Here is a 13,345-nt window from a genome sequence, read left to right on the forward strand (position 1 = left end):
GACCCTGAAGGTCAGGTCCTACGCGAGGCGTGCCCAGGGGGGCGCCCCGCGTAGGAGATGCGTTTTAAGTGTACTTTGGCCAGAGACTCAGATACGCGGGGCACACTAAGAGGGGCGCCCCGCGTGGCCATTCATTTGAACTTAGTAAAAAGATCAGAAGCTTGGCTACGCGGGGTGCACTGGTATGTACGCTTCGCGTGAATTGTAAAAATAGTGCCAGAGACTCGGCTGCACGGGGCGTGATGGTGTGTACGCCCCGCGTAAGAAATTTGGATTAGTATGGGATTTGTTTTTTCGTTGATTTTAATTGAAGAAGCCTATGAAGGAAAGAATAAACAGATATGATACATATATACAAAGGGTTTGAGGAACGCAAACTGAGGCTACGTTTAGAGTCGGAGTAGCTCGACTTTCTCGTGATGTGTGCATGCTTACGGTGTTTGGAGGGATGTGGCTTCGCCGTGTCGTGGAAGAGTGCCTCCGCAGTATATTTTCAGATGGTGGCCGTTCACCCGGTGGGTTACGTTGTCGGAACCTTGGATGTCGACCGCTCCGGACGAGTGGGCATTAATAATGATGTATGGTCCCGACCACTGACTTTTTAATTTTCCTGGGAACAGGCGGAGGCGAGAATTATATAGGAGGACTTGGTCCCCCTTGTTGAATTCCCTGATTTGCACGTGCTTGTCGTGCCATTTCTTCGTACGTTCCTTGTAAATCTTGGCATTGTCGTACGAACCGAGATGAAGTTCATCAAGGGTATTGAGTTGGAGGAGACGTTGTTCCCCTGTGGCCTGCACATCAAAATTTAAAAATTTCAGAGCCCAATAGGCCTTATGTTCCAATTCCACCGGTAAATGACACGATTTCCACGATAAGGAGACATCCCGATAGGCGTTTTAAACACCGTGCGGTAGGCCCAAAGAGCGTCATCGAGCTTTAGGCTCCAGTCTTTCCTAGAGGAACTAACCGTTTTTTCCAAGATATGTTTTAGTTCGCGGTTAGAAACCTCGACCTGTCCACTAGTTTGCGGATGGTAGGGCGTGGAGACTCGGTGTGCAACCCTGTATTTTTGTAAGAGTTGGTCGAATTGGCGATTGCAAAAATGGGAACCTCCGTCGCTAATGATAGCTCGAGGGGTTCCAAACCGAGTAAAGATGTTTTTCTTTATAAATTTCCCTACCACCTTAGAGTCGTTTGAGGGTAAGGCGACGGCCTCCACCCATTTGGACACGTAGTCAACCGCCACGAGAATGTAGGAGTTGTTATGCGACTTAGGGAAAGGTCCCATAAAGTCTATCCCCCAAACATCAAAGAGTTCGCAAACTAGGATCCCTTGTTGGAGCATTTCATGTTTACGAGAGATGTTCCCGCTCCGTTGACAAACGTCACATGATTTGACAAAGTCTTGGGAATCCTTGGACAAGGTAGGCCAATAAAAGCCACATTGTAGAACCTTTGCCATAGTCCGACTTGGGCCGAAGTGGCCCCCCGGCTTTGTAGTTCGCCATATCGACATACCAAGGTAAAGGTGTTACCGCATAGAGAGTTTCGTCGGGAAAGGTCTCCTTGATCTCCACAACTTCCAGAGATGTGGCTTGCTCACTTTGTAACCGGGAAAGATGGCCGACCACGACATTCTCCACTCCTTTTTTATCCCTGATTTCGATGTCGAATTCTTGTAGGAGTAGAATCCACCGTATCAACCGTGGTTTGGCATCCTGCTTAGTCATTAGGTACTTGAGAGTTGCATGGTCAGTGTATACGATAATTTTGGATAACATGAGATATGATCTAAATTTATCGAAAGCAAAAACTACAGCAAGCATCTCTTTTTCCGTAATGGAATAGTTTTGTTGGGCTTCATTGAGCGTTTTGCTCGCATAAAAAATGGGTCGGAAAATTTTATCCACCCGTTGGCCCAAACAAGCACCTACAGCCAAATCACTCGCATCACACATAAGTTCAAAGGGAAGACTCCAATCGGGTTTTACCATGATGGGTGCATTAATTAGTTTTTCCTTTAGCGTATTAAATGCAAGCAAACACTCGGATGAAAAACTAAACTTTGCATCCTTTAAGAGGAGTTGGGTCAAGGGGGTCGCTATTTTAGAGAAATCTTTAATGAATCGCCTATAAAACCCCGCATGACCCAAGAAACTCCGAATTCCTTTAACATTTACTGGAGGAGGCAATTTCTCAATCACCTCAATCTTGGCCGGATCGACCGCGATTCCCTCCCCGGACACCTTGTGTCCTAAAACGATACAATCTTGAACCATAAATTGACACTTTTCCCAACTAAGAGCTAGGTTAGTGTCCTCGCAACGTTGAAGGACTTTATCAAGATTGCTTAAACAAATTTCAAAGGACGACCGAAAAACAGAAAAATCGTCCATGAAGACTTCCATGAAATCCTCAATCATCTCGGAGAATATAGCCGTCATGCACCGTTGAAAGGTGGCGGGGGCATTACAAAGCCCAAACGGCATCCGCCTATATGCAAATGTCCAATATGGATAAGTAAACATCGTCTTTTCTTGATCCGAAGGATCAACGGGGATTTGCATATAGCCGGATAGGCCATCGAGGGTACAAAAGAATTTATGCCCCGCCATTCTTTCCAACATTTGGTCAATGAACGGCAAGGGAAAATGATCTTTTCGGGTGGCTTCATTAAGTTTCCTATAATCAATGCATACTCGCCACCCCGTTATTTTTCGTGTGGGAATTAATTCCCCTTGATCATTTTCCATCACCGAAGTGCCCCCCTTTTTGGGAATGCATTGGACCGAACTAACCCATGGACTATCGGAGATAGGAAAGATTATACCTGCGTCGAGGAGTTTGATTACCTCAGCCTTCACTACCTCTTTCATGTTGGGGTTAAGTCATCGTTGCGGCTGCACGGAGGGTTTGACTTTGTCCTCCATGAAGATGCGGTGTGTGCAAATGGTGGGGCTAATCCCTTTAATGTCGTGAATGGTCCATCCAAATGCGCCTTTGTGTTTTTGTAACACCGCAATCAATGCTTCCTCCATTTCCTCTGTCAAAAGTGAAGATATAACAACGGGTAAGAAATTAGGAGGTTGCAAAAACACATATTTCAAATTAGGAGGCAAGGGTTTAAGTTCCAAAGTCGGAGGCTCTTCGAGAGATGACTTTGGTTTTGCTTTGCTATCCTGGTCCAAACCCTCGAACCGGCTCCTTGCCAACAGACATTGTTCTATCTCGGAGGAGTATTCAAACGGCTTGTTCAATGGATCCTCATCCAAATGCTCATTACCATCTATTTCTGAAGAGGTTCCCGCAGAAGACCTATCACAAAAATCCTCAACAAAAAGATCAATAGAGTCTACGGAATTTAAAAAATTGCAATCCTCCATGGTATGAGACGGGAATTTCATGGAGTTGTATACGTTAAACTCTACCTCTTCGTCTTGCAACCGTAGGATGAGCTTACCTTCATGGACATCAATGAGAGTCCTACCCGTTGCAAGAAATGGTCGTCCTAGGAGGATCGGTACCGAATCGTCTTCCGCCATGTCGAGCACCACAAAATCGGCGGGGAAAATGAACTTGTCCACTTTCACTAAGACATCCTCCACAACTCCTTTTGGCCGGGCAATGGATCTATCGGCCAATTGAAGCGTTATATTGGCAGGCTTTGGCTCTCCCAAGCCGAGCTTCCTAAAAATAGACAAAGGCATTAGATTGATACTAGCACCTAAATCACATAAAGCTCTACTAAACTCAACATTACCAATCGTGCATGGGATAGAAAAACTTCCTAAATCCTTGAGTTTAGGTGGGAGTTTATTCGTTATAATCGCGGAGCATTCCTCCGTAAGCACTGCCATTTCGTTGTGTTCTAACTTCCTCTTTTTGGCGAGGATTTACTTAATAAACTTCGCATAGGTGGGCATTTGTTCCAATGCCTCCGCAAGTGGGATGTTAATGTGAAGTTTCTTAAAGATTTCCAAAAACTTGCCATATTGATGGTCCAATTTTTCCTTTTTAAGTCGTTGTGGAAAAGGGAGCTTCGGTACGTAAGCCCCAATTGGATCACACACATTCTTATTCTTATCCGAGGAAGTTGTGGGTTTCGGATCCGAACCGGGGTTGCTTACCACTTCCGGTTCGTCACTTACCTTTGGAGCGGTTGGAGTCGCCTTTGGAACTAGTGGTTCTAAACCCTTACCACTACGGAGAGTTATTGCTTGTGCGGTCTCCCGGTTCTTTGGTCTCGGGTTTTGTTCAGTGTTAATCGGGAGAAACTCATGTTGTCTCTCTTGTCGTTGGTGACTTAATTGGGCCACTTGATGTCCCAAATCCCTGCAAAAAGCCTCATTGTCAGCAAGACGGGAAGATATTTCTCTTAAGAGATTAATTACCATAGAGTCTTGCGCATTGCTAGGAGGTTGAGAACTTTGTCCTCCTTGGTTATTGGGGAATTGGCCCAAACCTTGCTCCCTGAACTCATTATGGAATCCGGATGGGGGCTTCAACACCTTTTGATTGTTGTCGTGAGACAAATTCGGGTGTGGATGTTGAGGCCTCCATCCGTTGTTATTATTATTATTACGGTGGTGATAAGCATTCGAGTTATGGAAGGAGTTGTAATTAGAATTATACCTCGGTTGTCTCCCTACATAACTTACGCTCTCGGTGTCGCCGGAAAAAGGGCTTCCGACTTGACAATCCTTACCATGGTGGTTACCACCGCAATGTGATCTGGAGGCTCAATTGTGCCACTAAGGCGTCTAGATTTTTATTCATCTCGATCATAAAGATCTTGGGAGCCTCATCTTCTTCGGCAAAAGTTTGATGTCGCGAGGGTCTAGCAAGCCGATCTTCTTGCCATTGGACACTTTTCCTAGCTAATTCGTGGATGAGCTCGTAAGCCTCGCTTGCCGATTTTCGAAACAAATCCCCACCTCCGGCGGAATCAATAGTTGCACGATTAGTGGGAGTTAAACCATGGTAGAAGGTACTTACCAAATCATGCTTAGGGATGTCATGGTGGGGGCAGTTTCGGAGCAACTTCTGGAACCTAGCCCAAGCTGAATGGAGAGCCGCGCATTCAAGTTGCCTAAAGGACGTGATATCGTTCCTCAACTTAACCGTTTTGGAGGGCGGGAAGTAGTAAGAAAGGAACTCCTTCTCGAGCTCCTATCATGATGTGATCGATCCCGCCTCCAACGAGTGCAACCACTCCAACGCTTGTCCTGTCAAAGAGAAAGGAAACAACTTTAGTTGGATGGCCTCAACCGGAACACCGTTTTGCCGAGAAGTTTCGGCACACATAAGAAATTTATCAAGGTGTTCGTTAGGTTTTTCATGGGGTTCCCCTCCGAATTGACCAAGTTGTTGGATTAGTTGGATCATGCTAGTCTTTATTTCATATGTGTCGGCCGGAATGGTGGGGGCAATGATTCCATTGCGGTTTTGAGGACGATGCGGAGCAAGAATCTCCATCATCGAGCGCATGTCATTGCCTCCACCATTGCGGTTGTTATTCACGGGTTGCACCGGCGGCCTTTGGTTGACCTCGGGTTGGTTAGCTTCATTGTTGAGGTTTGCCATTTTCTCTCTCCGAATCTTATAAAGAGTACGTTCAATTTCAAGATCAATAGGAACGAGAGTATCACTCCGGGATCGGGTGTGCATAAAATAAATAAATGAAATAAATTATAAACAAGGAAGAATGTTGTTGGTAAAAAGTATATAAAAAGTATATATAAACAATTTATACAAAAATAATGCTTAGACTAACAATAAAACATTTTTGTCTAATATTGCAAGAAATTATAAATCCCCCGCAACGGCGCCAAAAACTTGATAGCGCGTAAACGGCTAGGTAGAGCTCTACGATGATATATATTATGATGAGTGCGTTACGACTATGGATGTGATCTTCCTAAATGCTCTATCTCTACTAGACGCCACTACTTAGGGGCAAGTGTACCCCGTCGTATCAAGTAATAATCCGGTTAAGACCGGGTATCGAATCCACGGGATTTATAACTACAAGTATTAAACGACTCGGTTTTATATATTATCTAAGCGGTGAATACTTTGAGTTGATTCGGGGAACAACTACAAACTACTCCTAACTACGGGTGAGACAAATTTATATAACAAAAACTCTACGAAATGATACGGATGGCGATGAGTTATAAATATGACAAACAATGACTCCCAATACATATACGGTTAATGATTTACTCTTGCAATGACGACTACGTGTAGTGTGATCGACCCGTGAAGTACTTAGACTACGTGGTTCCTAGTCAAGGCGTGTCTAATGCTCGGGATCAGAAATTAGGGCCCGTAAGTTCCGTGGTTTGTCAATTCCTACGGTTTCCGGAGCGTCACTTCTGGTAAGGCGTCGGAAATCGCGTTCCCCTACACAATAATCAATTATGAGTATCAAAACAAGTAACAAACATCAAAACATATATAGAAAAAGAGATTATGAATCATAAATTATAAATATGGAGAATGTAAATATGAAATACAACCATGCCTAGTACATAGGAAGAGTACAAGCTAATTAGCAAGTGAAAAGGGAAGAATCCACCCTCGGAACTAGCTAACCGGACTCAAGGCCGTCTCTTAGGACTTGGAGGTGGAGCTTTCGAGCTTGGTGAACGGAGATGGAACGGAACTTTGACGGAATGCCGGAATCAACGAACAAGCTCTCAAGATGATAGAGTTTTGCTATGTAAACTAAAATCTAAAACTAAAAAACAAGAACTTAATCTATATCAAGAATTGTATATCAAAAGGTGTCCTAAATGAGTGCTAGTCACTCCTATTTATACACATCAAGATAAGGGTAGAATTGTAATTTCACAAGATACAAGCATGGAGGAACATGATTTTCTGCAGATTTCCCATGATACGCCTCGCGTATGGTGGAGTACGCCCCGCGTATTTGCCCATTCCGTCAGAAATCTTCTGCATGTGGACCAAATCCAGATCTTGTTGTCTCAACCACGCCCCGCGTAGACTGGGGTACGCCTCGCGTGGTTGAGCTTCTGAGATTTTATTGCTTGAATTAGGTCTTTTACGTCTCGCGTGGCCTGGGGGACGCCTCGCGTATATGAGTTCCTGGAATTTTATCTTGAAGAACTTCCCATACACGCCCCGCGTATATGGTTGTACGCCCCGCGTATTGTCAGTTGACTTAGAAGATCCTGCAGTCTGACATTCATGATTGAGACATTATTGCTGATCATTGCCCATACGCCCCGCATGGCAGTGGGTGAGTTCCACGTGGTGCCTGCGGATAGAGCAATTATTTCTGACAGTGTGTTCCATGCCCCGCGTGGAGGGTGATACGCCCCACGTATGTCGGTGGATTTTTGCTCCTTGCTCGTACCTGAAATGCAATTCTCGAGAGCCGAGTTAGCTTGACGTTTTATTTTCTAAATTTACTCAAAATAAAGACAATTAACCGAAAGTGCGGAATTTATTTTTATTTTGTTATTTTATTAAAATCTACTTATTTTTGTAATTAAACTTATTTATTTAGTCCCAAATTAAACCGTAAATCACGCTAAAAGATAGGGACGAAACGCCCCTATCAGCCCCCATATCAACAGCAAAACTAAGGGCCAATGCAACCTCCTAAGGAATCTGACGAAGTGGTGACTCTCCTGAAGGAGATTTCGGCTAGGCTTGCTAATAATGAAGCCTTCTGAAAGGATCTGAGCAATCAGGTAGCTCAGATCAATAGGGACAGACAGGAAAGGCCGCATGGCTCTCTCCCAAGCACAACGGAGAAGAACCCAAAGATCCTGAGAAATGATTGAGTAAGGGGGAAAAATCGGATTTTCCCCGGTTTAAATTCAAAAGTTGAACAATCATTTAAGTTTGCGTTTTTCCTTTTTATGAATTTTTGTTAGCTGTTTTCATCGTTTCTGTTTCTTTTCATTTAGATTGTCAATTTTTGAACCTCCGTATATGCGTCCTGTTTTCTTTACTAAAAAAAACAAATCGCAGAAATTTGCCCCGGGAGGCCCAGCTCGGGCGAGCTGGGCGCTGCCGCCCAGCTCGCCGAGTTGGCCAGCTCGGCCGAGACGAGTAAGGGTTCGGGATTTTTAAATCCCGAACTAAATATATATATATATATATATATATATAAGGGGGATGAACATTCATCCCCCTTCTTCATCTTCTTCCACTCTTCTCTCTTTTTCTTTCTCACAACCCTAACCCCAAATTTTCGTTTCTAACCCGAAATCAACAAACAAGGTATGGATTCTTACCTATTTTTGATTTCTCACATGATTCTAGGATTAGATTTTAGTTTAGAGCATTGGTTTTTGAGTATTGGGTAACCCTAGGTTTTGGGAATTTTTACTTTTTTTCAAATAGATCAATTGCTTGCTTGTTTTTCTTAATTTTCTTGCAATTTATGACATTGTTATTATCAATATGTGCTTTAGGAATGATTTGAGTTCTTAATTTGTGAGTTTTTAGAGGAATTGCTCAAATTGGGTAAAAACTCCATTGTTGCTCAAAACTCAACTATGCAGTTTATAGTTGAAAACTTGTTAATAGGACCCCTTTTCGCATTCTTAACACTTTTTGGTCGCCGGGCCTCGTTGATTTTGCACGGATTAAGAGTTATGGGTTAATTACTTCATTTTAGGGACCAAAACCTTACATTTTGGTCCCTAAGTCTCTAAACTTCAATCATGTCTATAGGGTGGATATTTGGGTATTTAGGTATGATTATGTGAGTGTATTCTGACTAGTCCGTTTTGGTCTCCTTTCTTATTTTCAGGAACTATGGGCAGAAAAGGCAAAGCCAAGGTTGTTGTTGACAACGAGGCCGACTCCGACATCGAGTTCAGTGACGCCTTGCAAGATAAGTATGGTTCTCCTTTTGGGTTAATCGATGAGAGCGAGGGGAAATTATATGATCGTTTTTCCAAACAAGACCACTCCCCTCGAATCATCATTGACCAAAAGTACTTTGCATCTATAGGATTGGACAAGGATTTCAAGGAAATCCTAAAGTTCCAAGGCTGGTATCACCTAGCCACAAAAAAAAACTGTCGCCTATGATAACTACACTATAGAGTTTCTAAGTACCCTGAAAAAGGAGACACCCATAGGTACTGATAAATACTCCTTCCGACTGAATGGTAGACCTTATCGCCTCAGTGATACAATCATAACAGCTTGCATGGGAGTTTATAGCCCAAGTGATGCAGTCTCGGGTTTTAAAAAACCCATGACTTTGAGCGATGCCTGGTACGAATTGACCGGGTTGTCAGATTATGACTCCAGCACTGTGATGCGCGTGGCACCTAGGTAGAGCTTATGAAATATATATTATGATAAGTAAGTTATGACTACGGATGTGATCTTCCTAAATGCTTTATCTCTACTAGACGCTACTTCTTAGGGGCAAGTAATAATCCGGTTAAGACCAGGTATCGAATCCACGGGATTTATAACTACAAGTATTAAACAACTCAGTTTTATACGTTATCTAAGCGATGAATACTTTGAGTTGATTTGGGAAACAACTACAAACTACTCCTAACTACGGGTGAGACAGATTTATGTAACGAAAACTCTACGAAGTGATATGGATGGTGATAAGTTATAAGTATGATAAACAATGACTCCCAATATATACGGTTAATGATTTACTCTTGCAATGATGACTACGTGTAGTGTGACCGACCCGTGAAGTACTTAGACTACGTGGTTCCTAGTCAAGGCGTGTCTAATGCTTGGGATTAGAAATTAGGGCCCGTAAGTTCCGTGGCTTGTCAATTCCTATGGTTTCCGGTGCGTCACTTTCGGTAAGGCAACACCTATATAAATCCCTAAAGATAGCCCGAATGGCATCGAAAATCGCGTTCCCCTACACAATAATCAATTACGAATATCAAAACAAGTAGCAAGCATCAACACATATAAAGAAGTAGAAATTGTAAATCATAAATTATAAATATGGAAAATGTAAATATGGAATACAACCAAGCCTAGTACATAGGAAGAGTACAAGCTAATTAGCAAGTGAAAAGGGAAGAATCCACCCTCGGAACTAGCTAACCGGACTCAAGGCCGTCTCTTAGGACTTGGAGGTGGAACTCTTGAGCTTGGTGAATGAAGATGGAACGGAGCTTTGACGGAATGGCGGAATAAACGAATAAGCTCTTAAGGTGAAAGAGTTTTTTCTATGTAAAATCTGAATGCCTAAATGAGTGCTAATCACTCTTATTTATACATATCAAGCTAGGGGATAAATTGTAAATTCACAAGATACAAGCATGGAGATACATTATTTCTGCAGAATTCCCATGACACGCCCCGCGTATGGTAGAGGACGCCCCGCGTATTTGCCCATTTCGTCAATAATTCCTGCATGTGGACCAAATTCAGATCTTGTTGTCTCAACCACGCCCCGCGTAGACTGGGGTACGCCCCGCGTGGTTGAGCTCCTGAGATTTAGTAGCTTGAATTAGGTCTTTTACGCCACGCGTAGCCTGAAGAGCGCCCCACGTATATGAGTCCCTGGATCTTTTAGGTTGAAGAACTCCTATATACGCCTCGCGTGTAAGGTGGGATGCCCCGCGTAGGAGCAGTTGACTTAGAAGATCATGCAGTCTGACATTCATGATTGAGACTATTATTGCATACGCCCTGCGTATCAGTGGGTAAGTCCCACGTGGTGCCTGTGGATTGCTCAATCAGTTCTGACTGGATAACACGCCCCGCGTGGAGGTGCATACGCCCCGCGTATGTCGGTGGGAATTTGCTCCTTACTCGTACCTGAAATACAATTCTCGAGAGCTGAGTTAGCTTGACGTTTTATTTTCTAAATTTAATCAAAAATAAAGACAAAGAACGAAAAACACGGATTTTATTTTTATTTTGTTATTTTATTAAAAACTCGTTATTTTTGTAATTAAACTTATTTATTTAGTCCTAAATTAAGCCGTAAACCACGCTAAAAGATAGGGGCGAAACGTCCCTATCAACCTCCTCGGACTTTAAAGTTTTACTTGTCCTCAAGTAAAAGAAGTCGAAAGACAAAGGATTGGGATGATTAAGAAACAAACCTTTGGTTAGTTTTACCAAGTGCGTGATCCCAAAGCTAAAGTTTTATGCAAGATTTTCGGCAAGTACCTACGTAAACAAATGAGCGACCAAAACTTGTTTGAAACCTCCATGATCAAATTTAATAGGCAATATCAACGGGGGTCGATTATCTTTTGAGAACCCGATAGTACCTCACCAAGGGATTTCACTCTTACGCTCAAATCTTGGTGGGTCGGTGTTTTTGCAGTCTCCTTTGCACTTACTCGAAGTCACTTTGAGTTTGTATTTTCATCCGGGTTTTTCCTCCTATGTTATGGTCTAGGCAATATTAAAAATGAACCTGGAGGGGGGTTGTAATATGGGTGGCTTTTTAGTGGTTAATTTTTAAAAACTCGAGTTCAAACACCATTTTGATGATCGCACTGTGTTTTTATTTTGGCCTTAGCGAGTTCGTAAGATGTAACTCGAAATTGCTCGGGTGGAGCTTGAGAATGCCTTTTTGCACTTTATTGTGTTTTTTCTTTTTCTTTTTTGTTTTGAGAGCGGCACAAAAATGATTTCGAGAGCTCATGGTGCTCACTTGTCAAGGTCTTGGCTTATTTCGGGTAATTCTGGTGGGATTTGATTTTGTTGGTATTTAAACAAGAGGAAAAAGGGTTAGATGTTAAAAAGGTATTAACAAAGAGGTCGGTTAATAGGCTCGAGGGGGTTTCCTAGAGGTTAATGAAAACGAGAAAAATAATTTAAGAAAAGAATTAGCCTAAGTGGGTTCGTTTTATCATCTATTGCCATTTTTACCAACATAAGTGTACTTAACCCGGTATTAGGTGCAGACTCTATGAATCGAGTGAAGTCAAAGCTCTCGAAAAATTGTGAAAGAAATAGAGTTCTCGTACGAACTCTTTTAGGCTCAAAGATACCTCACAAAAATTCGGGTCAAAAATGTGTACGTTCAAGTTCTTGTCAAATTTTCAACCATCCCGTTTTTATTGTCTTTTTAAATTTCATTATAGAGATAACCTGTGGGTTAGGACTCAATGCTTTTGTTTGGTATGAACTTAGGCTTTGCATAAATTCTATAACTTCAGAATCAAGACTAAAACTTCTTAATTAAATCGATCCTTTGTTTCAACGTCTTTACATTTAAGAATAAATAACGGAACTTTTAATTAATTTCCGAGGGAGGTAGTGTGTTGGAAAATTTTTGAGAATCAATAAATTAGTTTAATTATTTCGTTATTTATTTGATTTTTATTTTTGTCTTTGTTAGTGCAAAACAAATTATTTTGTTATTTATTTGATTTTTATTTTTGTTTTTGTTAGTGCAAAACAAACGGTGAGTGCGGGGTTGCAGGGCCATCCGCGTTATTAAAATGACGTCTATTCCAAGGACGTCGCAAAAGAAAAGAAAACAAAAAAAAATAACGGTAGAAGTGAAAAAGGACCCTGAAGGTCAGGTCCTACACGTGGCGTACCCAGGGGGGCGCCCCGCGTAGGAGGTGCAAATTAAGCATTCGGAGGCCAGAGATACGGATACGCGGGGCGCACTTAGAGGGGCGCTCCGCGTGTTCCGAGTTTTAGGCCAGTTTGGAAGGCAGAAGTTTGGGCACGCGAGGCGTGGAATGGGGCACGCCCCGCGTGTACATTATTACTCATGCATAAACAGAAAAACGAACACGGAAAGCGGAAATAAACAAAACCAAACACAAAGAAAAATTTTAAGAAGGGAAAAAGAGATAGATATATAAAAAAGAAAAAGAGGGTACAAGAAAAACATAAAAGATAACAAAAACAAAAGAAACATAAAAAAAAAAACGAACTAAAAACATAAACACGAAAAGGAAAAAAAACATAAAACAACGAAAAACAGAAAAACAAATGGAAACTAGGGTGGAGGCAGAGGAGGATGCCCGTGGATGTTGAAATGGGTGAAGAAGGAGTGGGTAAAGGAATCAAAGTTGGCCCTATCCGCTTACCGTTGAGCCTCGGAGGCATCGAGGCGAGCATCGAGGGCGTCGAAGCGTGAGTCAAAGTGGGTCCGATCACGTCGTTGGTTTCCCTCCAAAATATCCAACCGGGCGTAGATGGAGTTGAAGTCGTGGTTGGGGGGTAGACTAAAGTTGAGTCCGAGGTCAGAGTCCCAACCTTCTTTCGCTTGTTGCTCGCCCACCCCCAAACTCTCACCCAGGCTGGAGGCACAGCGTTTGAGGGACTTGAAGGCGTTTTTCTCCAAGTGGCGGGGTTCTAGGTGGCGAAGGCGGTCAAGGGCGGC

The 13,345-nt window shown here is 42.7% G+C and overlaps 1 protein-coding gene across 1 annotated transcript in view; it reads right to left on the reverse strand.

Annotated features, from left to right (window-relative positions):
- The window catches only part of LOC136217504 (uncharacterized), a gene marked incomplete at its 5' end in the record, with an annotated part of 222,921 nt that overhangs the window by 12,322 nt on the left and 197,254 nt on the right, over positions 1-13,345 (reverse strand). The window contains one exon of the mRNA XM_066004096.1: positions 1,522-2,587. Coding sequence (XP_065860168.1) covers positions 1,522-2,587 — 1,066 coding nt within the window. The remainder of the gene's footprint in view (positions 1-1,521; positions 2,588-13,345) is intronic.

The sequence above is a fragment of the Euphorbia lathyris genome, chromosome 2, assembly GCF_963576675.1.
Source record: "Euphorbia lathyris chromosome 2, ddEupLath1.1, whole genome shotgun sequence".
Lineage (NCBI taxonomy): Eukaryota > Viridiplantae > Streptophyta > Magnoliopsida > Malpighiales > Euphorbiaceae > Euphorbia > Euphorbia lathyris.